Source organism: Dasypus novemcinctus, chromosome 7, assembly GCF_030445035.2.
Source record: "Dasypus novemcinctus isolate mDasNov1 chromosome 7, mDasNov1.1.hap2, whole genome shotgun sequence".
Lineage (NCBI taxonomy): Eukaryota > Metazoa > Chordata > Mammalia > Cingulata > Dasypodidae > Dasypus > Dasypus novemcinctus.
In genome coordinates this window covers 76,365,042-76,392,966 of record NC_080679.1, presented here as the reverse complement: position 1 = coordinate 76,392,966, position 27,925 = coordinate 76,365,042, and the positions used below count along the sequence as shown (strand labels likewise).

General features: G+C 37.4%; 2 protein-coding genes across 4 annotated transcripts in view; one reads left to right on the top strand and one right to left on the bottom strand.

Moving 5' to 3' along the window:
- Window positions 1-27,925, bottom strand: part of SLC25A12 (solute carrier family 25 member 12) — a 217,837-nt gene that overhangs the window by 136,176 nt on the left and 53,736 nt on the right. The window lies entirely within an intron of this gene.
- The window catches only part of HAT1 (histone acetyltransferase 1), a 64,644-nt gene continuing 41,077 nt past the window's right edge, over window positions 4,359-27,925 (top strand). Inside the window, exons 1-3 of one of the 2 annotated variants that reach the window (XM_004450034.5) lie at window positions 4,359-4,439; window positions 6,762-6,866; window positions 27,307-27,382. In XM_004450034.5, coding sequence (XP_004450091.1) covers window positions 4,433-4,439; window positions 6,762-6,866; window positions 27,307-27,382 — 188 coding nt within the window. In that variant the 5' untranslated portion in view covers window positions 4,359-4,432. Of the gene's footprint in view, window positions 4,440-4,652; window positions 4,723-6,761; window positions 6,867-27,306; window positions 27,383-27,925 lie in introns of those variants that run through there. The other variant, XM_058300646.2, reaches the window with a different exon arrangement.

Sequence of the window (27,925 nt, the reverse complement as noted above, 5' to 3'; positions counted from 1 at the left end):
AGGTTTCTGGCTATGAAAGAAACCAGTATTTCCCATTAAAAAAGCAAATAGTACTAAAAAAAATCCCCATTAATCCCTATCTTCGTATTCCCTTCTTAGAGGCAACCACAGTTAAATTTGAGTATGCATTCTATGTTTATATGAAAATACATTTTTTATACAAATAAAATAACACACCGTTCTGCAATTTTAAACCTATTATATAGTGGATGTTTTCACAAGTCAGCACATATTAGCTAGTCTCTTTTGATGGATTTTTAAGCTATTTCCAATTTGCCAGTAAAAATAATGCTGCACTGAACATCTTTGTTCATATTTCTTTGCATTCTTGTGCAAATAGTTTTGTAGGATAAATGCTTATAAGTGGAACTGCTGCCTTAAAGGATATACAATTCGAAAATTTTGTTGTTAAATTGCCTTCTAGTTTATGAGAATTTAAAAATGGAATGTACAGACTGTTGGTAATATGTGTGTCTTTAAGTTATTCATCTAACAATAGTTTTCAGTATGAGCTCTTCTATTTTTATTTTCTTACTTGTAACCCATATGGAAGTCATCCAGGTGGAAGGTGTTTTCTGCTTAATTGTTCTGGGAACTGAAACTTCTGACCCTACCCTCTTTAGAACTACAAGCGAAACAAATGAGTTAAGTAGCTATTGTTATTAGGTGGGAAATTGTGGTTTGCATTGTTGAAATTTGTTTGATATGGAATATATTCTTAAATAAATGTGGTTGTGTTATACATCATTTTAAAGTGCATTTCTTGCTTTATGTTTTTTGCTAATGACTTACTTGCTGTTTATTTTATATTTATTTTAGACTAAGCAAATTCGAGTGATTTTCTTATTTGAATGATTTTCTTATTTTCTTATTTCAGCCTGGGTGGTAAAGCAGCAGAGACAACTTGCAACATCAACAACGCATTTGGTCAGGAACTGCTAACAAACACACAATGTAGTGGTTCAAGCATTTTGCAAAGGAGAGAGTCTTGAAGATGAGGAGCATGGTGGCGGGCCATTGGAAGTTGACAATGACCAATTGAGAGTGATCATTGAAGCTTATCCTCTTACAGCTGCACAAAAAGTTGCCAAAGAATTCAATGTCGACCATTCTATGGTCATTCATCATTTGAAGCAAATTGGGAAGGTGGAAAAGATCAATAAGTGGATGCCTTATGAGCTGAATGAAAATTTCAAAAAATCGTCGTTTTGAAGTGTCGTCTTCTCTTACTCTATGCAACAACAATGAACCATTTCTCAATGGGATTGTGATGTGCGACGAAAAGTGGATTTTATACAACAACTGGCGACGACCAGCTCTGTAGTTGGACCAAGAAGAAGCTCCAAAGCACTTCCCAAAGCCAAACTTGCACCAAAAAAAGGTCATGGTCACTGTTTGGAGGTCTGCTGCTGGTCTGATACACTACAACTTTCTGAATCCGGGTGAAAGCATCACATCTGAGAAGTATGCTCAGCAAATCAATGAGATGCACCAAAAATTGCAACGCTGCAGCCGGCATTGGTCAATAGAAAGGGTCCAATTCTTCTCCATCAACGCCTGTATGCATGTCACACAAAAAATACTTCAAAAGTTGAATGGATTGGGCGACGAAGTTTTGCCTTATCCACCATATTCACCTGACCTCTCCCTAACTACCATTTCTTCAAGCATCTTGACAACTTTTTGCAAGGAAAACACTTCCATAACCAGCAGGATACTGAAAATGCTTTCCAAGAGTTCATCGAATCCTGAAGCATGGATTTTTATGCTACAGGAATAAATAAACTTATTTCCTGTTAGCAAAAATGTGTTGATTGTAATGGTTCCTATTTTGATTAATAAAGATGTGTTTGAGCCTAGTTATAATGATTTAAAATTCATGGTCCAAAACCACAATTTCCTTTGCACCAACCTAGTATTTGTCTGGATAGAGGTATATATTTGGAATAAAGACACCTCAAGGACCTGAATTTTTCTTTTAGATCTTAGAATTCCTACATCACTTTTTGATGACTGTTCTTTTTTTATACCATGTAAAAATCCCCTTCTGGAGGTTTCAAGATAGCATGGTTAAATTTACTAGTCTATATGTACTGGAGCCTGTAAAACATAGTTGTCAGTTCATTCCTAATAGCATAAGGTGGGCTTTTTTCTGGAAAAAATGTCAGTTCCCAGATCTCCTACACTAAAATAAATGTTATCATAGTAACACTACCTCATATTTACAACGAATTTTACAGTTGACAAAGCTCTTTCATAAATGTTATTCCATTTGACTTTCACAACCACCTAGTGTGGTGACTGTGAAGGTATTATCATCATATCTCTATTTAATAGGTGGAACAAGGTCCCATGGAGTTAAATAAATGACCCAAGGTCACACAACCACGAAGTAGTAGAACCTGGACTAGTAGCGTACTGAGCTCTCCTCAACACTTTGTTGCCTCTTCCATATATATCAGAACAGCATATTCCTTTTGTAGAGATTTTTTTCCATGGTGGTAACATTCACTTCCTTAAATGCCCTTTAGACAGTCTAAGGTAAAATACACACTGAAAAAAAAAAGGGAGTGGATGTTGCTCAAGTGGTTGAATTCCCAGTTACAATGTGAGAGGTCTGGTTTGGTTCTGGTGCCTTCTGCAAACAACAACAACAAACAAAAACAAATGAAAAAAACAACTCCAAGGAGCCAATGAGGCTCAGTGGTCGAGCACTGGCTTCCCACATATGAGGTCCTAGGGTTCAATGCCATCCCTGGCCCCTGGTAACTCAAACAAACAAACAAACAAAAATCCAAACAAACAAAAATAACACTCTACATCTCCCAAAGGAAATGTTTTCTCCTGTTAGTAATTTTACTATTAACTTTCTGAAAGAAGCTATTCTTTTATCTTTTAGGTAAACTATGTATATTCTGTGGCATTTTTATAAACATGTTTGAACAATTCCAAAGCAAAGACAATTTAAAACTGCAACCTCATTTCAGACCATATTAAATACTGGTCACACAATATATCAAAAGGTATCATCATATTTCTTCCTTATAACTAACCGTAACTTCACAGAACTAATCTCTTTTAGATTTGCTGCAATCATGAAATAAATTCCCCTTGATTTCATATTTATAAGGATAATTGCTCATCAGTTATTGACTGATCTACAGACAGGTGGGTTCGGAAAGAAATAAGCCTTGTGATTTTGCAAAAATGATTATTTAAAAAGGAATTTTCATTTTTTGATCCATAATGTGATTAGAAGCATTGATTTCAGTGTTCTGTCTTATCACTATGACTGTAATTTTTTGTCTTTCATTAAGGCTTAAAGAAAATAGATCTGGGCATTCTCCCTCAGTACCTTTTCTGATCTTTATCTTCAGGAGGTCCATTTCTACACAGTGGAACATGTCTTGGGCTGTGTATCCGGACAACTGGGCTCTTGTATAGGTTGTAAACTAATAGTGCGAACCTGGACAATTCATCTTTGAGTTTCCTCATTTCTAAAATGAGGTGATGTATTAGTTCTAAACTAGTCATTTTAGCTCTAGCATGCATCATTGTAAAAATTATTAACGAATTTTTGTTGAGACAAGGCATTCAAGTGCATAGACAATATTGTGGGAATATTTATGGATACCTAAATAGCTGCTTATCCTCCGGGAGAAACAGTTTTTAACAGGTATTAAATTCTAACAAGCCCTATGGTCAAAATCTGGTAGTATCCTGTAATGTAGTTCAGGTCACTAGTACAAGAGAAATAGAGGACCGGCTCAAACCACTTGAGGTTTTATTAGGTATGGACTTCGGGGTGCTAAATGGTTGCCTAGTAACCATACCAGCGAAAGTAGTACCTAAATACCACACAATATACTGTTAAAAGCATGAGAGAAAAGAAAACCGGTGTTAAAAAAAATAAAGCAAAAGCAGAAATACATAAAAGAAAAGAAGTGAGCATTTCTCCTGAAACTGTAAATAAATCCCTTAATTTTATTTAGGTAAAACTAGGACTCAGGTGTTTGGGCTGTCCAGGTCAGGGTGAAATCTCGTCAACCAGTGACCAAAACATTCCTTGAGGAGGCAAAGGGAAAACGGCCGTAGAGTGTATTATTGAAACCAACTCCGAAGAAATTACCCTCCGACCATCAAGCATTTCAATTTAGAGACGCTCCCAATTACGGCCTCCTTGCGTTCAGGCCTGCAGAAACAGGCTGACGGCACTTGCGGTTGCTAGGCAACGGTCGGAGCATTCCCAACGGCGTTAGCACCGCCTCAGGTGGCGCTTCCGCTCGAGCGCGCCTCGAACTTCCTCCTCTTATTGGCCGGTGTCACTCCGGAGATGGGCGGGGGAAATGAGTCAGACAATGCTCTCACTTCCGGCCAGGGAGCGCGCGGGTTGATTCGTCCTTCCTCAGCCGCGGGTGCTCGCAGCTTGGAAATGGCGGGTAAGTTCCCAGGAAAAGTTTACCAAGGGGAGGGGGCGGGCATGTCGGGGAAAGGACGCCGAGACGGTCATGGCAGTGCCCACTCAGAACTTTCGGACTCTAGCCCGAGTTCTAGAAGGCCTCCTTTGGCCAGGAAACGGGGAACTCTCAGCTCATCTCCCTGTCGGCCGCATTCCGCGTCCCCACCCCCAACTGTGCGGGTTCTGCGCGGTTTGGGAGGAACCCCGACCCTGCGGAGGACTGAAGGGCCTTGGGGAGTGCGTCATGATCTGGGCTTAGACAGGTGCCGAATGCTCCCCAAACCTTACCTCTTTTGGGGCCTGTTCTTCCCAATCCTTTTAACCACTGCTGTCTCAGCGATACTACAACTGGTCCCTTTCCCGCCAGCTGATTGTAGTCTCAGATTTCCCTTCATCTTCCACTCCCGTCAACCTCTGAGTTAGCGTATGCTGCCTTGCTCTGCACTACAGGCTCTAACTTGAATTCTGGGTCATTTAGTAAACGTCTCCTTTATAGCTCGTACCTTAGGATTCCTAGGATCATATTTAGGTTTTCTTTGAGAAATAGGTTGTTCCTGCCTTCTTCATCTACACTTCTTTTTTAGAAAGATCTTCTATATTATAGTTATCAAGTTTCTTCATCTGAACTTATCTTTCAGAGTTGATCTACTATAATGTAATTCTCTGTGTTCATTCTACTCTGCTCCTTTATTAAGTCCCTTCAGTTCGCAGTATTTAATTTAAGATTGCTCTGACATTGTGCGTGTGTTAAGGCTTTTTTGGTATGAATATACACTTCTTTTCTAACTATATATCTTTTGAAGTGATGGGCAGTTTCTATTTCTTTTATCATTTTTTCCTAGTACCTTCATAATAGTCCTGCTGCACATTAAACATTCCATATTTATGGATGTGCTGAATAGACTAGCCATAGCATGAGCTCTACAGATATTTAAGGAAGGGCTGTTCCACGAGTTAGACACTGCAGAGTCTTGGAGAACACAGGTACTGTAAAGGAAGAGGCACATATGTACTGTGGAGAGTGAATGTAATTTAAGAATTATACCTAAATTCGAATCTCAGTTCCATCATTTTGTAGCTGGGTGCCCTTGAGCAAGTTACTAAACCTCTTTCTCAGCCCAAGTGTTTGAATATGGAATCTGAAATGGGGCTGATATAGTGCCTGTCTTACAGAATTGTGGAGATTAAGTAAATTAATGTTTGTTTCCACCTGTTGTTGCTTAGGTTATACATAAATTCCTTGAGGTGAGTTCTATTATCTCCATTTTACAGATGAGGCCCAGAGAGGTTAAGTAATGTGCTGTAGTTCACAGAGCCAGTAAATAAATGTGAAGCCTGGATTTGAATCCTGGAATTCTGACTCCGAACCATTAATCTATGCTATCTCAAAAGTCTTTCTCTTTTTTTTGCATGTGTTTTAACCACTTTTTGAAGTGTAAGACATGTCAGTTTACCCTTTCTTTTCTCCTTATTGCTAACTTTTTTTTTTTTTTTGGCTGAATTTTTACTTTTTTATGTTCATTTTGTCAGGATATTCATCGTCATCTTCACCTGAAAGTGTCTCTTGATAATCACGTTTTCTAATGTTAATTACTTGTTATATATATTGATGGGTAATTATTATGTATTAAAAAAACCTTTTTGTCATTCAAGTAATGTTCCATTTATGACTTTTATATGTACATGGTAAAAAAATGTTCTTAATATGGCAGAAAGAACTTTCTGACATACTTCTGTTCCCCTTCCTTCTCTCTTATCCTAGAGGTAACCACAGTTAACAGTTTCTTTTGTATCCATCTGAGATAATCTATGCATTATCAGTTGATGGTTTTTAAAAAGTTGATCTGGAAGCCCTGTGGGTTAGACTTTTTCCAGTAGCAGAATGAATGCTATTACAATTATCAATTTTTCACTTTCTTTCTTATGTCTGTTAGTGCTAGAAGTGGCATCCTTCAGCATTATATTTCTTTATAAAAAGACAACCTAAGTATAAATCCTAGCGTTATTTGTATTAGTGTTAAATGTTTATAAATGTCAATAGTCATGTTAATTTTCAGACTTATTTATGTAAAGCAGACTTTATAATCCTCTATCTCAAATATAAATTTTTTCCTGTTTTCTAATAAGATAGTCAAACCAGTACAGTTATTTAGTATTACATGGAGAATCTTTATCTGTACTTTTATGAACTGTTAGCGTGTTTTAAATCTTACCTTTATCCCACTTCTCATGAGAACCTTATTTTTAGATTTGGCTATTTAAACTACTTCCAACCAAACCTTTTAAAAACTTTTTCTCCTAGGATTTGGTGCTATGGAGAAATTTTTGGTTGAATATAAGAGTGCAGTGGAGAAGAAACTGGCGGAGTACAAGTGTAACACCAACACAGCAATTGAACTAAAATTAGGTATGTCATTTCTAAGTGCTTTTGTATGTACTGCGTATGTATATATATATAATCTTTTACAATTTGAAGTAGGGCTTTTTGTAAGAGCAGTGTTTATATAAATGTATAGTATTTTGCATTTATTGAGCACATTGGGATTTTATTATCTTGCTTTATGTTATGGAGAGAGCAACTGTTTGAATGGTAACAGGGTTTTACATATGGGAAACACAGTGTGGCAAAATGTGACAAGTATATGGGTCTCAGTCTCTTAAAATATTTACCTTTATCTTTTTCTGCTTATAAAAATGATGGACAATAATAAGTGTTGGTGAGGATGTGAAAAAAACTGGAACATTCAGTCATACATTGCTAGTGGGAATATGAAATGATGCAGCTACTTTGGAAAGCAGTTTGGTGGTTTCTTAAAAAGTTATATTCATAAACTGCCATATGACCCAGCAGTTCCACTCCTAGATAACTAAACAAGAGAAATGAAAACATGTACCCATGCAAAAACTTGTACTCAAACGTTCACAACAACCTTATTTATAGTAGCTGAAAATGGAAACAACTCAGATATTCATCAGCTGGAAAATGAATTAAAAAATGTGGAGTATCCATACAATGGTATACTATTTGATAATACAACAGTGAAGTACTGATAAATGTAGCAACATGGATTAACAATGCTAAGTAAAGGAAGTCAGGCACAAACACATATTGTATGCTTCCATTTATATGAAATGTTCAGAAAAGGCAACTCAATAGAGACAGAAAGCAGATTAGTGATTACCTTGGGATGGGGGTGGGGATGAAGAGTAAACTGCAAATGGACATGAAGTTTCTTACTGAGGTGATGGAAATGTTTTAAAATTAGATTTTGGCAGTGGTTGCACAACTCTGTAGATCAGCTTAAAAATCATTGACTTATACACTTCAAACAAGTGAATTCTTTGGTAAATTATACCTCAATAAAGCTGTTTAAAAATATTTGGTCATGTATCCTAGCTCTATCACTTTCCATGCCTCGGTTTTCTCCTATATAAATAAGAGTTAACAGTATTTACTTAATAATGGTTTTGAAGATTAAATGTGAATTTAAATACAAATAGAGTGCTTAAACAGCTTGACATATAGAAAGTACTCAGTATATGTTAGCTGCTCTTACTATGGAAAGCAGTACAAATATAAACAAATGCAAAGGTGACTGTTCCCTGGACCTTTACTACAAAGATAATGCTTATCTTAGATATTTCTTTTCTTGTGCGTACATTAGTTTTATTTTTCTAAAACCAGGATCCTGCTTTTTTGTTACAGTTTTGCTTAACAATGTCTTGAATATCATTCCCCGTAACTACATAGATCTACCTCATTTTTTAAAATTCTGTTATGTTATGGTGTGACTATATTATAACTTATTTAAGTATGCATTATTGGTGGATTTTTGGGTTTCTTCTCCTCTTTTGCTAATAGAAATATTTATCCAGTAAATATTCTTGTGTATGTCTTTACCCCCTTGTGTTAGTGTTTCTATGGAATGAATGGTCAGAAATTGAAGTACTTGTTCAAGGTTTCTCAGCCTCAGCACTGTTGACATTTTGGGCTGGATAATTCTTCCTTGTAGGGGGCTGTCCTATGCATTATAGGATGTTTAGTAGCATCCCTTGTCTCTACTTAGATACTGGTAGTACCCACCTTTTGCTTGTGACAACCAAAAATGACTCCAGATATTAAAATGTGCCCCCAGGGGAAGGGAGAGTGAATAAAATCATCCCCATTTGAGAACTCTGCTGCTAGATCAAAGGGATATAAACATATTTATTTAAGTAGCTATTGCCAAATTGCCTTCCAAGATACCCATATTTCAGTAGCATTTTTGGAGATTACCTTTCTATCTACACCCTGGACAACCTTGCATATTATCATTAAAAAAAAAAAATTCTGGGGAGTAGATGTAGCTCAAGCAGTTGAGCACCTACTTTCCATATATGAGGTCCCGGGTTTGATCTCCAGTACCTCCTAAAAACACAACAAAGAAACGAATGAAGAAACAAACTCAGAGGAGCTGATGTGGCTCAGTTTTTGAGTGCCACCTTCCCACATACGAGGTCCCAGGTTGAATTCCCAGCTCTGGTACCTCAAAAAAAAAAAAAAAAAAAAGAGTTCATCAGGTACCATTTTGGTTTCCATTGAATTAATTTGGTTTTTCTTCTTTTATCTTTTGATTATATTGTTATATATGGTTGTAACACATTGCATTAAATATATTTTATTATTAGAACGTCAGATATTGAACCATCCTTGCATTTCTAAAATGAGTATCTTATCTGTTATATTTTACTATATTAAGGCCATTTTATAGTATTTTAAAAATAATTACATTGTTTGTAGATGAAGTTAGTCTGTGTTTTTTTCCTTTGTGCTTTTTTGACTGGGAGGGGTGTGCAAAGTCAGCTTTTGGATTCTTTGTGACTACTTCTCTTGGACTTTCCATACTTCCATCCTATTACCAATGGTGTTTAAAGCATTAGATTTACCTGTTCTTTAAAGACCTGAAAGAATCACCTTATCATTCTGAAGAGGACCTCTTTGTGTCATTTAATGCTTTTTTGTCTTAATACAGTGTACATTTCATTTTCAGGTTTTGTGGTTTGAATGATAGATTTTTTTAATCCTTCCTTTTAATTTTAACCTTTGCTTCCTTTTTATATCTCTTCCAGAAAATATATTTAGATTTGATTGTCTTTTTTTTTTTTTTTTTGCTACCTTATCGGTCTTAGAGTATTTTCGTTTTACTAGGTCAGTTTTTCTCCTTTACATTTGTTTATTTCTTTGGTAATCTTATTTTTTCTGTTTCCTTGCATTTTTCCCATTCCTGTCTTTTGCTATGTAGTCTGTGTTTTGTTTTCCCTTATCCTTTACTCCCTAGTATAGTCTGTTTTTAATTGCCATATAATCAATTTTTAAAATGTAGTCTATTGTTAATTCTAGTGAGATAATCTTTATATTTTAAATCCATTCATTCACTCAGCAAATACTTATTTTGCTACAGTTTGTGGCAGGCACTTATTTGGGCACTAGAGATAGAGTCATATCCAGATGGTCCGTCCCGCTCTTCATGAGTTTACATTTTGGTGATGAGACATAAATATGTGACAAATTGAGATATGTGTTATGGAGAAAAATAAAACAATGAATTGGGGGGGGGGGTGTGTTACTGATTTATATAGTGTGGTCAAGGCCTATTGCCAAGGTGATGTTTGAGTAGATTCTAAAAGAAGTGGGTATGTGAACCATGCAGATTGTCTCAGTGAAGAGTATTGCAGGCACAGAAATAGCAAATGCAGAGTTTATTAGACGTGCTAGATGACTATTAAGTAAGCCATTGAGGCTGAAAAGGATGGCTTGGAAAGATGAATATTAAAACCAAGTGATGAAAGCATTTGAAAAAGGAGGAAGTAGGCAACTGTCAGTTGTTTCTGGTACTTTTAGTACTGACTGTGATTTCACCACTGGAATTTAATGATTTATTAGTGTTTTGTTTTTTTTTTAAAGAGAGAAGTTGTGAGGTAGTCATAGGAATACCTATTTATAGTGGTTCAAGAGAAAATAAGAGGAGAGGAGTTAGAGAAATGGGGTATATACTTCCGGAAGTGTTTTCTAAAGGACTATAGAGAAACAGGGTAGCTAGAGGGTAAAGGGTAAACTTAGAGAATGTTTTTTAACTTTAAAAAAGTTGATGTACAATTTACATATAATGGAATGTAATTACTAAATATGTTTTTCAGTGAGGTTTCTACCCCTTTCCCCCATAGCTGCTCTTTAATTTGGGCTGAAATATGCAGCTTATTTGGTGGGTTACATTCTTCTGTGTTTTGTTTTTGAAGCAATCATAAATCTAACAGAAATGTTGGAAGTATAAATACAAAGATCTTTTTTTCCCCTGAACTATTTGAGAATAAGTTGCTGACTTGATGCACCATCACCACAAATACTTGCGTGTATATTTCCTACATAAAAGAACATTCTTCTACATAACCAGATTACAACTACCAAAATTAGGAAATTATTATGGATTCATTATCACCACCTAATTCTCAGATGCCATTCAAGTTTTACCAGTTGTCCCAATAATGCCCTTTATAACAAAGGTATCCAGTTTAGAATCAAGACTTGGATTTGGTTGTCATGTTTCTTTTTTTTTTTTTAAGATTTATTTTTTATTTATTTTATTTAATTCCCTCCCCACCCTGGTTGTCTGTTCTTTGTGTCTATTTGCTGCGTCTTGTTTCTTTGTCCGCTTCTGTTGTCGTCAGCGGCACGGGAAGTGTGGGCGGCGCCATTCCTGGGCAGGCTGCTCTTTCTTTTCACGCTGGGCGGCTCTCCTCACAGGCGCACTCCTTGCGCGTGGGGCTCCCCCACGCGGGGGACACCCTTGCGTGGCACGGCACTCCTTGCGCGCATCAGCACTGCGCATGGCCAGCTCCACACGGGTCAAGGAGGCCCGGGGTTTGAACCGCGGACCTCCCATATGGTAGACGGACGCCCTAACCACTGGGCCAAAGCCCGTTTCCCTGTCATGTTTCTTTAGTCTCCTTCAGACTGGATCAGTTGTCAGTCTTTCCTTGACCTTTTTTTTTTTTTTTTTTTTAAGATTTATTTTTTATTTATTTCTCTTCCCTCCTCCCCCATTGTCTGCTCTCTGTATCCATTCACTATGTGTTCATCTGTGTCCACTTGCATTCTTGTCAGCGGCACCAGGAATCTGTCTCTTTGTTGCGTCATCTTGCTGCATCAGCTCTCCGTGTGTGCAGCGCCATTCCTGGGCAGGCTGCACTTTTTTCATGCAGGGTGGCTCTCCTTGTGGGGGAGCACTTCCCGCACATGGGACTCCCATACGCGGGGGACACACCTGTGTGGCACAGCACTCCTTGTGCGCATCAGCACTGCATGTGGGCCAGCTCACCACATGGGTTAGGAGACCCTGGGTTTGAACCCTGGGCCTCCCATATGGTAGGCGGACGCTCTATCAGTTGAGCCAAATCTGTTTCCCTCCTTGACTTTCATGACTGCTATTTTTGAAGACTACAGGCAAGTTATTTTGTGGAATGTCCCTCAGTTTTGGTTTGTTTGATTCTTGCTCATGATATATTTTAGGTTATGCATCTTAGTCTCATTATTAATGATAGTTACTTTGATAATTTGATTAAGATGGTGTAAGTCAGATTTCACTATAAAATAACTCTTTTCCTTTTATAATAAGTATTTTATAGAGGTACTTTAATATTATGTAAAAATCCTGTTTTTATCAAACTTCTAATTCTTTCATTTATTTCCTATTTTATTTATTGGATTATAACTTGTTACTGTCATTTATTTTGTTTGGTACTCACATTGCCCATGACTTGATGAGTGAGAATCCAATTCAAGCTAGCTTCTGTTTTTTGTGTTGTTTTTTTTTTTTGATACTCACTTCTTAGTACTTGATTACCTCATTTTTAAAAAGATTTATTTTCTCCACCCCCCATGGTTATTTTGCATTCATTGTCTGCACTCTGTGTCTGTCTGTTGTATGCTCATCTTTTTTTTTTTTAGGCAGCACCAGGAACTCAACCCGGGACCTCCCATATGGGAGGGAGGCAGCTTGAGCCACCTCTCTGCTCCCACTAGTTGTGTCTCTTATTGTATTTCCTCATGGTTATTCTTCGTTGTGTCATCTCATTGCATCATCTTGTTGTATCATCTTGCTGTTTTGCATCTTCTTTAGGAGGCACCAGGTGCTGAACCTGGGACCTCCCATGTGGTAGGTGGGAACCCAACTGCTTGAGCCATGTTTGTGTCCCTGATTACCATATTTTTTTATTATTTCCTGGAACAAGATGTTCCAGCCTCATCTTCTACTTTCTGTGCCCCAGCCCTGGAATCCACCATTTCTCTAGGGAGCCTTGGATTCAAAGCTGAGGTTGGGGTTCTAGGTGAGCTCATTGCTAGAGTGTTGCTGCTCCCAGGCCCTCTCAGTAGACAGAACTAGGGAATGTGTATGTGTGTACTCACTGGTATTTTCAATTCTACACCACACCAAAAAGTTCATTCTAGTTTTTTTCCTTTCTGTATTTATAATCCCTTTATCCAACATTTAGAAACCTGGCTTCCATTATCTTTAATATATATCCTTATTTAATCAATTTGTCCATATGTAACTGTCTTCCTTGTTCACTGCCACTGTCTCTGCTTCTTGAATACCCATGTCCATGCTTTCCATTTTGAGCCCCCATGTAGAAAACCTGCTTGTCCCATATGAACTCTGCAACCCTTGCCAGGCTCCCTCTCCCTAGGAATATTCTTTTGTCCTCAATTTGAGCTCTGATGTTCCATGTTGCCTACATGTGAGTAATCTTTCATAGTCCTGCTTGGATTCTGATACCTCTGTGCCAGGTTCCCACCCCCATGGGCCCCCTGCTTACTTTGCTTTGTCTCTCTGGGCTAAAACTCCATGACAACACTCCTTTCATTCTTCTTGGACTGTAACTCCTTAACCCATGTCACCCCCTGGGGGTCATCCTCCTTATCATCCTTAAGCTCTAAAACCCATCAGGGGTGCCCCTTCATGGGGATGACTGCTCACTCTGCATGGGCTCTGACTCTAGACCGTTCTACATTCCCCATGGACACCCTTTTCATACTGCTTAACTCCCAAGACTCCTCTCTGGATAACTGTGGCTCTTTTTCACCCTGGATTATTAGTGAAGAAAAGGGAGAACCTTCAGAAAGTTTTGAAAAATGCATATTCCCATGTAACTCACATCCATGTCAAGATCTAGAACATCTTCACCCTCTGAAAGTTTGTTTGCTCCTTCCCATTCAATCCCTGTGCTCCCTGCAAGGTGATTACTGTTCTGATTTCTTTCACTTAAAATTAATTTTTCCTATTCTAAAAGTTTATATAAATGAAATTATATGTCTGTTACCTTTATCTGGCTTATTTCATTCAGCATAATGTTTTTGAGGTACTTGTTGCTTGTATCAGTAGTTCATTCTTGTTTGTTGCTAGATTTTATTTGGTTATTGGATACGTCACTGTTCATCAGTTAATACACATTTGAGTTGTTTTCTTTTTCCTTTTTCTTTTTTTAAAGATATATTTTATTGATTTCCCACCCCTTCTCCCCACCCCCTACCCCGTTGTCTGCTCTCTTGTATCCGTTTGCTGTGTGTTCTTCTGTGTCCGCTTGCATTCTCGGCGGCACTGGGAGTCTGTGTCTCTTTTTTGTTGTGTCATCTTGCTGCATCAGCTCTCCGTGTGTGTGCTGCCACTCCTGGGCGGCGGGCTGTGCTTTTTTTTCCTGTACGGGGTGGCTCTCCTTGTGGGGCGCACTCCTTGCGCATGGCACTACCCTACACAGGGAACACCCCTGTGTGGCAGGGCACTCCTTGCATGTGGCAGCACTGTGTGTGGGCCAGCTCACCACATGGGCCAGGAGGCCCCTTGTTTGAACCCTGGACCTCCTGTATAGTAGGTGGACACTCGTATCACTTGAGCCACATTCTCCTTCCCTGAGTTGTTTCTTAACTCTGCTAAGAATGTTCTTATACAGGAATTTTTGTGGACATATGATTTATTTTGGATAAATTCCTAGAAGTGGAATTTTTTTTGTTATAAGGTAGTTTTGTGTTTAGCTTTATAAGATACTGCCAGACTCATTTCCAAAATACTTATAATCTCACCAGCAATGTATTAGACTTCTGTTTGTTCCACATCCTCACCATTACTTGGTATTGTCAATTTTTAAACTTTTAGGCACTCCAGTGCGTCTGTAGTGATATTACATTATGATTTTAACTTGCCTTTTCCTGATAACTAATGCTATTAAGTATTTTTTTCTCATGTGCTTATTGACCATTTATGTATCTGTTTGTGAATTTTCCATTCAGATCTTGTGCCCATTTTTTAAAAATTGGTTATCTTTTTGTTATTAAGTTGTAGTTCTTTATATATTCTGGATACAAGTCATTTATACCAGATGTATGTTTTGCTCTCAGTCTGTGGCTTGTCTATTCGTATTCTAAACAATGCTTATAAACATAATTTGTTAATTTTGATGAAGTCCAATTTATTAATTTTTGTATTTCTATTTGCGCTTGTTGATTCCTGCCTAAAATCTTTGCCTACCTCAAGGATGTGAAGATCTTCTTTTATGTTTTTGTTCTGGAAGCTTTGTAGTTTTAATTTTTTGGCAATTAGGTCCATGATCCATCTTGAATTACATTTTTTATGTATGGAATGAAGAAGGGGATCTAGGGACATTTTTGTCCATCTAGGTATCTGTTGTTCTAGTACAATTTGTGTGAATGCTTTGGATTCTTCAATAAATATAAATTGAAGTTACAGACATGGATCTATTTCTGTACTCTATTCTCTTCCATTGATTTGTCTGTCCTTCTAATATACTGTCTTGATTACTGTATCTTTATAGAGAACCTAGAAACCAGGTGATGTGAGTCGTCTACCTTTGTTTTTAAAGATTCTTTTGACTATTCTTGACCTTTTCATTTACATATACATTTTAGAATCAGATTGTTAATTTGTATTTTAAAGGTTCTGGGATTTTAATTGGGATCACTTTGAATCTATTGCGAGGAGAATTGTTATCTTAATGATATTGACCCTTCCGATCTGTGAACATAGTATATCTTTATATTTAGATCTTACATAAGTATTTCAAGTTTTCAATCTAACGTGTATTTTTAAATTTATCTCTGAGTAAATTTAAGTATTTTATTTTTTGGTGCTATTGAAAATCATGTAATTTGTAAATTTTCTTTTTCAATTGTTTTGTGTGTGTGCACATAATTGTACAGTTTGTATTGTTTTCTTCTATTGTGTAACCTTGCTGAAGTCACTTAATAATTATAGTATTTTTTTAGTTTGTTTGCATTAGGATCCACATAAGGCCCATGTGGTGTAATTGATCATCTCTTAAATCTGTTTGTTTTTTAACTTTTTAATTTTGTAATACTTTCAAACTTACAGGACAGTTACAAAAATAATAAAAAAACACTATACAGAGAATGCCAGCATATCACTATCCAACCCAAAACCCAAGATCCACCAATTTTTACATTTTGTCACATTTGCTGTATCATTTTTTCTGTCCATCCATACATTTATCTGTTTGTATTTATCGGTCAAGTTTCTGCGCATTTGAGTGTACTTTGTATATATCATGTTCTTTGGACACTTTATACTGCCGTGTACATTTCCTAAAAACAAGGATATTCACTTATGTAACCACCTTATGTGCAGTTGTTAAGTTCAAGAAATGTAACAATCTATATTCCAATTTTTTCTTGCGCCCCATTATTATTTCTTTGAGTCTTTTCTTCTCCCTTGCTAAATCCCATCCAGGATCATGTATTGCATTTAATTGTCATTATCTCTTTAGTTACTCTCTTGCTTTTTTTTTTGAATTGTGGAAACAGATGCACATTCCCATCTCAGCCACTTCCAAGCATACCATTCAGTGGGTTTAATCACAAGGACAATATTGTGGTACCCGTGCTGCTTTCTGTTACTAAAACTTTCCCATCTCCCCAAACAGAAATCCTTCACCCATTATGTATTAACTCCCCATTCCCCTACCCGCTAACCCTGGCAAACTGTACTCTAATTTATTCTGTCTCTGTGAGCTTGCATGTTCTCTGAGATTTTCTTTGTAGCTGAAATTTAAAGTCATAAATCTCTAATAATGTTGTTTCTTTTGATACCAACTTAACTTCAGTAGTATGTCCAAGCTATGTTACTATACCTCTTTACCCCACCATTTTATGTAGTTCTTGTCACATTGCATATTTTTATATTATACATTATGATACTGATTTGTCATTATATTTTATGCATTTGTCTTTCAGATCCTATAGGAAGTAAAAAGTGGTGTTACATAACCCAAAATGCTGTAGTGCTGGCATTTATCTTTACCCGTGTCATTGCCCGAATGGTAGATTATTAGTTCTTTATGTGACTTTGATTTTATGTTGTCCTTTCCTTTAGCCTGTAGAAATCTCTTTAGCATCCCTTGAAGGAATAGTCTAGAAGTGAAAAATTCCATTAGCTTTTGTTTATCTGGAAATATCTTAATCTTTCCCTCATTTTTAAAAGATAGTTTTGTTGGATACAGAATAGTGGGTTGGAAATATTTTGCTTTCAGCACTTTCAATATGTCTTCCTATTGCCTTCTTGTTTCCAGGGTTTCTGATGAGAAATCAACACCTAATTAATCAAGGCTTCCTTGTATATAACACATTACTTCTCTCTTGTGGCTTTCAGAATTCTCTCTTGAGCTTTGGCATTTGACATTTTGATTACAGTATGCCACGACATGGGTCTGTTTGGGTTTATCCTGTTTGGAGTTCATTGAGTGTCTTGGATTTACATATTCATGTCTTTCATTAAATTTGGAAGTTTTCAGCCATTAGTTCTTTGAATATTCTTTGTGTCCCTTTTCTCTTTTTCTGGTACTCCTGCAGTGCATGTATTGGTATAGTTGATGATGTCCACACTCAGGCTGTGTTCACTTTTTTTCATTCTTTCCTATTTCCGCTCTTAGACTGGATGATTTTAATTGTCTTAGTCTTCAAATTCACTGATTGTTCTGCCAGCTCCAATCTGCTGTTGAACCCATCTAGGGAGTTTCAAATTTCTATTACTGAGTCTTCAGCTGCTGCTTTTTCATAATTTCCTTTTCTTTATTGTTATTCTCTTTGGGTTTGTCTGTTTTCCTGATTTGCTTCAGTTCTTTGTCCATGTTTTCCTTGAGCCCTTTGAACATATTTAGGACCATTTTTTAAGGTTTTGTGGAATGTTCCAGGTCTAACACTCCTCATTGATGGTTTCTAATATTTCAATATTCCCCTTTGTCTAGACCATCACTTCTTATTACTTTGTATGTTTTGTAACCTTTTGTTGAAGCCTGGACATTTTGATATTTTAATGTGTTATCACTGGAATTTAGACTCTGAGGTGTCTATTCCTTAAGCTTGTATCCAGCCTGTGTTATGTTACAGTAGCACTTTCCTTGGATCTTAGGAGCTAACAAAGAAAAAGAAAAAGGAAAAAGAGAAAACTGCTTTTTCAGACCGAAGCATGGGATCTCCCTGATCCTTTCTGCACATGCATCTTTTCATCCTGTTGTGGGCTTACTTGTTTGGCCCTAGGAAGTCCTCCATTTACACAGTTCCAAATGTCCCCTCTTCTCTATGAAAGTTTCCTCTCAGTCCCTGCAGTATTTGTCCTACAGCCAGCAGTCTCTTGCCCCAGGCAGCATGACTTGACTTATTTCCTATAGCATTCTATATGAGAACTCTGTGAGCTGCTTTACATGCAGAGCAGGTTTTGGGACAGTGAGTCCCTCAGACCATCAACAGACAGATTGAGCTAGACATGATGCTCCCAGTATGTGTATGAGGGTAAGTAAGTAACTCTGTTCCCTTCAGAACCAGGACTAGGGGTCCACACTGGGAACATGGGCTGGCTGATAAGAGGTGTGGGAGTGGCCACTCAGGGCTCCAGAAGATCTTCCTGCTTTTAAGTTCCCTTTTTCCTCCTTCTGTGCTTGCCTTTTTCCTACAATCCTTTTAACTGTTTTTGACACTTTGAGAAAGACATTTCTGCCGGTTCTTGCCGGTTGTTCAAGTCATCCATTGGGGACAGAGCCCTGATATGTTCATTCTGCCATCCTTTTTTTCCCGTTAACCATCTTGATTCTTCGTGCCTTTTTTTTTTTAAGATGGTACTGAGGATTGAACCCAGGACCTTGTACATGGGAAGCAAGCACTCAACCATTGAGCTACATCCACTTCCCTATAGGTTTTTTTGGTTGGTTGTTTTTAGGAGGTATGCTCAGCACTTGAGCTACATCTGCTCCCTGGGTGTTACATTTTGATTAATACTTTTTTTTTTAATCCCCCCCCCCACAAACACCTCCCCCCTCCCCCACCCTCACCCCCAGATGGCTCCCTTGTCTGTCTGTCTGTCTGCGCGTCTTCTTTTCTTTCAGGAGGCACGGGGAACCAAACCTGGGACCACACATGTGGGAGGCGAGTGCCCCACTGCTTGAGCCACTTCCACTCCCTGCTGGTTGCAGTGTCTGCTCGTCTTCTTTAGAAGGCCCTAGGAACCAAACCCAGGATCTCCCATGTGGGAGGCGGGCATCTAGTTGCTTGAGCCATATCCTCTTCCCCTCCTTTTTTTTTAGTATCTGTGAGATGATAATATGATTTTTCTCCTTTAAGTCTGTTGATGTGAATTACATTGATAGATTTTCAATACTAAATCAATTTTACTGATAACATTCTTTTTCTACTTTGCTGGATTCAATTTGGTACTATAATATATTGTTAAGAATTTTTATGTCTTTATTCATAAGAGATAATGGTTTCATGTTCAGTTTTGGTATCAAGGATTGCTCATAAAATGGCTTGGGAAATATTTCTTTTCTGTTTTCCAAAAAAGTTTGTGTAAGATTGGTATTCCTTCTTTAAATGAAGCTTTATATGCCTGGAATTTTTTTTGTTGGAAGGTTTTTAACTACAAATTCAATTGATAGATATAGTGCTAAATTATTTTATTCCCCGCCCCCCTTATGGCTTGCTTGCTGTCTGCTTTCTGTATCCATTCGCTGTGCGCTCTTCTGTGTTTTTACTTGTTTCCCTTTTTGTTGCATCACCTTGCTGAGTTGGCTCTCTGCAGCACTTACGGGGCCAGGCGGCTCTCCTTGGCGGGTGGGCCAGCCTGCCTTCACAAGGAGGCCCCAGGATGCGAACCCAGGGCCTCCCATCCCATATGGTAGACAGGAGCCCAACTGATTGAGCCACAGCTGCTTCCCCGATATAGTGTTATTTTGATTTTCTGTTTCTCTTGTCTTTTAAGAAACTTGTTCATTTTATCTATTACCTGGCAGAAAGTGGTTCATAATATTCCCTTTTACCATTTTACAACTGTAGAATCTAATCCCTTTTTGGGGATAATTTGTGTTTTCTTTGATTTTCTTGATAATGACTTGCTATAATCAGTCTTACTGATCCGTTCAATCATTGCTTTTCATTTGTCTATTTTCTGTTTCTCAATCTTTATAGTTTCATTTATTTTTTAAAATTTGGGTTTAGTTGCTCTTTTTAATCTTATCTTTTTAAGGTAGAGGCTTATTTCATGGATTATAAACTTTTTTCCCCTAAATGCTATTAAAATTATAAATTTGCCTCTAAATACTGATGTAATTGTACTCATAAAATTCTGATACGTTGTGTTTTTATTATCGTTCTGTTAAAAATGTCTTCTTATTTCCCTTGTGATTTCTTCTTTGACTTATGCATTTTACAGATAGATAGAAAGTGTTGCTTAATTTCCAAAGATTCGGGGCTTTTTAGTTATCTTACTGCTACTAATTTCTGGTTTAATTACGTCAAAGTCAGAGGGTATACTTTCATATCAGTCTTTTAAAATTTATTAATACTTGTTTTATAGGCTAGTAAATGGTCTATTTTCGTGAATGTCCCAGGTGCACTAGAAAAGAATTTATATACTGCAGTTTTGTATAGTGTTCTAAAAATATCATTTGGCTTAAGTGTGTCGTCCAAGTCTTCTAAACTTCTTATGATTATTTATCTACTTGTTCTATCAAATAGAATAGTTGAGGCAGGACTGTTAAAATCTCCAAATGTAATTGTGGATTCATCTATGTCATTAGTTCAGTTTTTGCTTTCATGTATGTTGAAACTCTGATATTAGATATGTATGGATTTAGGCTATTCTTTTGATAAATTGACCCTTTAATCATTATGAAATGTCCCCTTTTTATCTCTGGTAATTCTCAGCTTGCCTCATTTTTTTTTTTAAGGTTTATTTTTAAAATTTATTTCTCACCATCCCCTTGTTGTTTGCATTTGCTGTGTGTTGTGTGCTCGATTTCCTTTTAGAAGGCACTGGGAACCAAACCTGGGACTTCCCATGTGGGAGGAAGTCGCCTAGCTGCTTGAGCCATTTCTTCTCCCTGCTTTGTTGTATCTCTCATTATGTTTTCCTCCTTAAGTCTCTTGTTGCATCAGCTTGCTGCATCAGCTCACTGTCTTGCTCGTCTTCTTTAGGAGGCACCAGAAATCAAACCTGGGACCTCCTGTGTGATCGGTGGAAGCTCAGTTGCTTTAGCCACATCCGTTTCCATTTCCTCATCTTGAAATCTACTTTGTCAGATATTGATATAGCATTGAGAATTTTTTTAACATGGGAGAAATAATAGCATGGTTATATGATGCCAGTGATCCAGAGATGGTAGTAGAGTGATGTAGGAGAGAAGGGGGAGTTTTGGTGGATAGATATCCTTGAGAATAAAAGAGGGGAAAGGAACTTATTCCTTAATGGAGGGCTTAGCTTTTGATAGCTTATATAGAAGCATGGAGAATTTTTCCTCCATGATGAGGAAGGAGATGGGATTGGGTACAATAAGTTAGACATAGCAGTTTGTGCAGGTTCTTCTCCAATGCTTCTATTCCCTAAGTGAAACAAGGAAGCAAGGTCATCAGGGGAGAATGAGTGTAAAAGATGTTTAGAGGCAGTTGTCATTTAGGCAAGTAGGAGGAATGAATGAACTTGAGAATGATTGATTGTCGGGTAGCACTAAGGGCCCACTTGAAGGTAGTACTCATGAATATAAAGTGAGGTCAGCCAGATGCAAGGGTACAGCATGGAGTGGGCATACAATTGTATTTAATTAGAATTGAGGTTTTACCAGGCTGGTACAACAAAGACTGGAGCAAAGTTGATGAGGACATTTACAAGGGAGTAATAATATTGATGAACTATGGAATTCTGTGCTGGAAAGTGAGGGCATGATTGAAGGGGTGGGGAATCAGATGGTAGTAGAATCAATAATTTTTAAGTCCCGGTAGGGATTGAAGACTTTTTGGAATTGGGGTATTATAGGGAGTAAGCTTGGAAGATAAAAAGACATGGTGTTACGCATGTACAATGTTTGGAATTGAGATTAAGGGGTGTAGTTACTCGTAATGATAAATAAAGGCCGGGTATGTCATAGGAATAAATGGCTACGGTACGGTGAAGACAAGATGATCAGTAATCAAGGAACTGAGAGGCTAGACTGGAGGATTAATTTTCATAAATTTTTTTTGAAGTCACCAAAAAATTAAGTCAAATGTAATGTTATTGGAAAGAGTGACTTGCTTCTGCATTTTAAAATAATTAAATTTATTTTTCAATTTAGCACGTTTATGAAAGGAGGTATTGGCCAAAACACTAAAATTTCAGCTGCTTAAAGAACACAGGATTTTAAATAACCTTAGATATAGTCCAGAATACAATTAGATAATAAGGGGAGTATTTGGCAGCATCCCTGAAACTGATAGAGGGCTGGAACCCATTTACATATAGATTAAGAGCACTTGACAATGGGTCTTATATATGTTAAATGCTTAAATTTTCTTTATTTTTGCTTTTGACTAATAAACACGTAGAATGTATATTCTTTTTTTTTAACCTTTTCCGAAGCATTCTTTTTTTTGTCTTTATTTTTTTAATATTGCATTAAAAAAATATGAGGTCCCCATATACCTCCCACCCTCTGTATATTCTTTTATGTATCTAGTCCCTCCAGAAATTACAGAAATGATTCTGAGAATGATTCTCAGAAATGATTCTGAGTCCCTCCAGAAATTACAGAAATGATTCTGAGGAAGTGTAGGAACTGTATGTAAAAGTGGACATGACTTTTTCAAAGGGATGATTCCTTGCAGGCCCTACTTTGTTGGCAGCAAGGTGCGCCATTTAGTTTTCCAGGCCCTGATTTTCCATTTTTCTCCAAGGAATGTGAATGGCATTGGTTTTCCTGGAAAGAACATTTTTAGTGCTTTTTAAAAAATTATTTCAGCGTTTAATATTGTGTATTTCTCTGATTATTAGAGTAATACATATTTTTAAAATTCAAATTAAAAAAATAAAGTAACAGAAAAAGGCAGTTCAACAAGTCATGGAAGTATTACTCCTAAAAGGTTCTGTCCAGATACTTTTCTCTCACCTAATTCCAACTATTAACTCAGTTGTTCTTTTAGTATTCAGAAAGATACACAGATGAACCCAGATTAGTTAAATGATATAGTCAAGTTCTCCTCATTAATGAAAAAAAAGGAAGAGAAAAAAAAAGTTTAAATCATATTCATCTCATAAAATCAAACCCCATATTCTTTTTTTTTTTTTTACCTTTAGCATTAATGTAGTACCACCTTTGCTTTAAATATTTAATCTAATTAATTATTATTTGCCTTAAACTGTTTGGATTTTATATCATTTAAACTAAAACTGTCAGGACTTTGCTTTCTTTTTTTGTTTAGTTCTTATTTTCTGTGGACCAAATTGCATGCCAAAATAGTTACCTTACTAATTTTTATGACAGTCCATTGGAAGGCCATTTTGAATTACAGAAATAGTTATTGTACCTAGACTTCTCACTTTTCTTATTCATTATTTGTTTTTTTCTATCCATGTCTCTTTACCCATCACTTCCAAAGTGCTGTATAACATGCATATTTTATTAGAAGCAATAGTTTGAAATTAATGTTTTCAAAATTTCTAGAGATTGTCAGACATTTTTCAAGGAAGGAATAGTTGGGAATTTTTGGGTTAATGTGTTCAAACATAGTGGACTACCTAATTTTTTATTATGAAATATTGCAGATATACAAAAGATGTAAACTAATGAATATCTGTGATTTCATCATTCATCTCTTCCAAATCATAATACTTTTGCTGTATTTTTTTTTCTCTCCCCTTTCCCTCCCCCCCCCCACCCATTGCCTGCTCTCTGTGTCCATTCAGTGTGTATTCTTCTGTTTCCGCTTTCATTCTTGTCTTGAGGCATGGGGAAACTGTGTCGCTTTTTTTTGTTGCATCATCTTGCTGGGTCAGCTCTCTGCTGTGTGGTGCCATTCCTGGGCGGGCTGTGCTTTTTTCGCACGAGGTGGCTCTCCTTGTGCATGGGGTACCCCTACACAGGTGACATCCCTGCGTGGCGTGGTGTTTCTTGCATATGGCAGCCCTGTGCGTGGGCCAGCTCACCACACAGGCCAGGAGGCCCTGGGTACTGAACCCTGCACCTCCTTTATGGTAGGCTGACGCTGTATCAGTTGAGTCACAGCTGCTTCCCACTTTTGCTATATTTGCTGAGGCCTTTTTTTTCTTTCAATTTTTATTGTCAGAAATTTCAAACATAGAGAAAAGTTGAAAAATAGCACAGTAATTATCTATATCCAACACTGAGTTTCAGCAATTGTTTTGTCATATTTGATTTTTTTGATATATTTTTACTCAGTTATTTGAAAGTACGTTTTCAAACTTATAACATGCTTCCCTCATAGCATATCTCCTAATATCTGAGCATTGACATGTATAACTATCACACCTGAGAAAATTAATGGTAATCTTTCAATATTATGTAATTTTCTTGTTTTCCTGATTGTCCTCAAAATTCTTAATAACTGTTTTTTGTTTTTTTTTTTAATTAAACCAGATCTAATCAAGAATCATGCATTGCATTTGTTTGATATGTTTCTTTAATCTCTTTTAATCCAGACCAGTACCTCTCCACAAGCAGTTTTTCTTCTCTTATGTCATTGGTTTGCTGGGAAGAGCAAAATAAGTATGTAGAATAATTAGACAAGTTTACAGTCTGGATTTGTCTAATTATATCCTTCTGGTGTTAACCTATTCCTCTGTCCTCTGTATATCCTGTAAAGTGGAAGGTCTAAAGCTTGATTAGATAAAGGATAACATTATTGGTAAGAAAACTTCATAGATGGGGCCGTATACTTCATGTTGCATTGAATCAAAAGAAGGCAAAGGGCCGCGGACTTGGCCCAGTGGTTAGGGCGTCTGTCTACCACATGGGAGGTCTGCGGTTCAAACCCCAGGCCTCCTTGACCCGTGTGGAGCTGGCCCATGCGCAGTGCTGATGCGCACAAGGAGTGCCGTGCCACGCAGGGTGTCCCCACGTAGGGGAGCCCCACGCGCAAGGAGTGTGCCCCATAAGGAGAGCCACCCAGCGCAAAAGAAAGTGCAGCCTGCCCAGGAATGGCGCCGCACACACAGAGAGCTGACACAACAAGATGACGCAACAAAAAGAAACACAGATTCCCGTGCCGCTGATAACAACCGAAGCAGACAAAGAAAAACATGGAGCAGATAGACACAGAGAACAGACAACTGGGATGGGGGGAATAAATAAATAAATCTTTTTTTTTTTTTTTTAAAGAAGGCAAAGATTGGACTGTCGCACAGTAACTGATGCTAAGTTAGATCATTTGGAAAGGTGCTGACTTCAGATCTCTACAGTGAAAAGATGTATTTTTCCTTTGTAAATTAGTAATCTGCTGACTGATACTTCGGCAACCAGTGAGTGACTTCTTCCATGAGGACAGTATTAGAAATTTTTCATCTATAGTTTATGTTTTCACTCTTCAATTGCTTACAGATTATTTTGGTAAATATTAAGTTTTTTCTTCATGAGATAAATTATATTGGGAAAGTGTCCAATAATATCAATATTCATAATTAATGCAAATAAAAATAATAGGATACCTATTCCATCTTAGACTGAAAGAAGTTAAATTTAATGGTACGATTATTTTCAAGGATGTGGGGAACCAAGGAGTTAAAGTAGTTGCTGGTGAGTGTATACACTGTTGCAGTATTTCAGTACTCTTACCCAGCATTTCTATCACCAGGAATTCTCCCTGTGTATGTATTTTTAAAAGTAAAGCAAGATGCCATTGCAGTATTATTTCTTTTTTTAAAAAGATTTATTTATTTAGTTTCCACCCCCTCCTCCCCCCCCGCCATTGTCTGCTCTGTGTGTCCATTTGTTGTGTGTTCTTCTCTACCTGCTTATATTCTCATTAGGCAGCTCTAGGGACCAATCCTGGGACCTTCCGAAATGGGGGAAAGAGGAGCATTCTCTTGGACCACCTCAGCTCCCTGATCTGCTGCCTCTGTTATTATCTCTCCTCCGTGTTTCTTTCTGTTGCATCATTTTGCTGTGCCAGCTCTCCATGTGGGCCAGCTTGCCACACGGGCCAGCTTACCTTCACCAGGAGGCCCTGAGCATCAAACCCTGGACCTCCTATATGGTAGATGGGAGCCTAATTGCTTGGGCCACATCTGCTTCCCTGCTTTATTTATTTATTTAAAGATTTATTATTTATCTGTTTATTCCATCCCTCTTGTGGCTTGTTTTCTGTCGGTTCTTTGTGTCCATTCGCTGGGCTTTCTTTTGTGTCTGCTTGTCTCCCATTGTTGCATCATCTTGCTGCACCAGCTCTCCATGGGGTGCAGCCCAGCTTGCCTTCACAAGGAGGCCCTGGGACACAAACCTAGGGCCTCCCGTATGGTAGATGGGAGCCCAATCGATTCAACCACAGCCGCTTTCCAGCATTATTTATTTATTTATTTTTTAAGGTTTATTTTTTATTTATTTCTCTCCCCTTCCCATGCCCCGCCCCCACCCCCAGTTGTCTACTCTCTGTGTCCATTCACTGTGTGTTCTTCTGTGACCACTTCTATCCTTATCAGTGCCACCGGGAATCTGTGTTTCTTTTTCATTGCGTCATCTTGTGTCAGCTCTCTGTGTGTGCGGTGCCATTCCTGGGCAGGCTGCACTTTCACGCTGGGCTGTTCTCCTTACGGGTCGCACTCCTTGCACGTGGGGCTCCCCTATACAGGGGACACCCCTGCGTGGCAGGGCACTCCTTGCGTGCATCAGCACTGCACATGGGCCAGCTCTACACAGGTCAAGGAGGCCCGGGGTTTGAACCACAGACCTCCCATGTGGTAGGCGGACGCCCTATCCATTGGGCCAAGTCCGCTTTCCCCAGCATTATTTTTAATAGCCAGAAAACTGGGAACGACATAAATGTTATCTAGCAGGCAAAAAGAATGAGGTGATGATCTATGCACTTCATTAAGCTTGGGTTGTTTTTGTTCACAGAATTTTTTTTCTATCATTCTACTTTTGTTTCGTAGATGCTGTAGCTTTTCTTATCTCAAAGCAGCTTTAAAATTTTTTGTTTTTGTTTTACTCTTTGCACTGTATATAAACACACAGAAAACCAGAAACAAAATTAGATGCCTTTGTCATACCTAGTTTTAAAATTCTTAGAATCAGCAGGATTTAGACACTGAAGCACTAAAAGTGAAGTTCTAGTTTTCATAGTTTGTTAGTATCATGAGAATCCAGTATAAATCACAAAATGGAAAAGTGACATTTTAAGAAAAATGTTGGCTCTATCTTAGTTATAATGAAATTCTTGAAATGGAAATACATATCACCTTATAATATATTTAATTTTAATATCTTTAATATCTATTTTTTAATTTTTTCTTTCTTTCTTTTCTTTTAAACAGTTCGTTTTCCTGAAGATCTTGAAAATGACATTAGAACTTTCTTTCCTGAATATACCCATCAGCTCTTTGGGGATGAGTAAGTAATTTAGTGAAATGTTTACCAAATTAATATGACAGAAACTAAATCCATTCATTGTCTTTAAAATAACAGGTTTTATTTTCTACATTGTTACTTTATTCATATAATTTAATTTTATATATTGGAATGGCAGTTTTTACATTGAGACACCAATCTAATATATAATATTCATCAGTTAGTACTTTAAATGCATTATCTCATTTAATCTTCACAATACTACTGTACTCCTCAATGGTGTTATCATTTGTTACACTGATTTGATGGAAATGGATAATCATCTAAGGACATATGAATGGCTGGAGTTCAGATTCAGGTAATCTCATTACAAAGCCCATACTCATTACTACTTTTCTCTGTCCCCCACCTTGCTATACTATTGCTAGGCATATGTCCTCAAAAGGTAGAAAACTCAAGTTGATGTTCTGTAACCAGTAAATAAGCAATTAAAAGAAATTTATATTTTAAAACAATTTTAAAAGTATATCCTAGGATATTCAGCAGAATCTCTTAATTTCCTATACCTTCACTACATTATTAGAA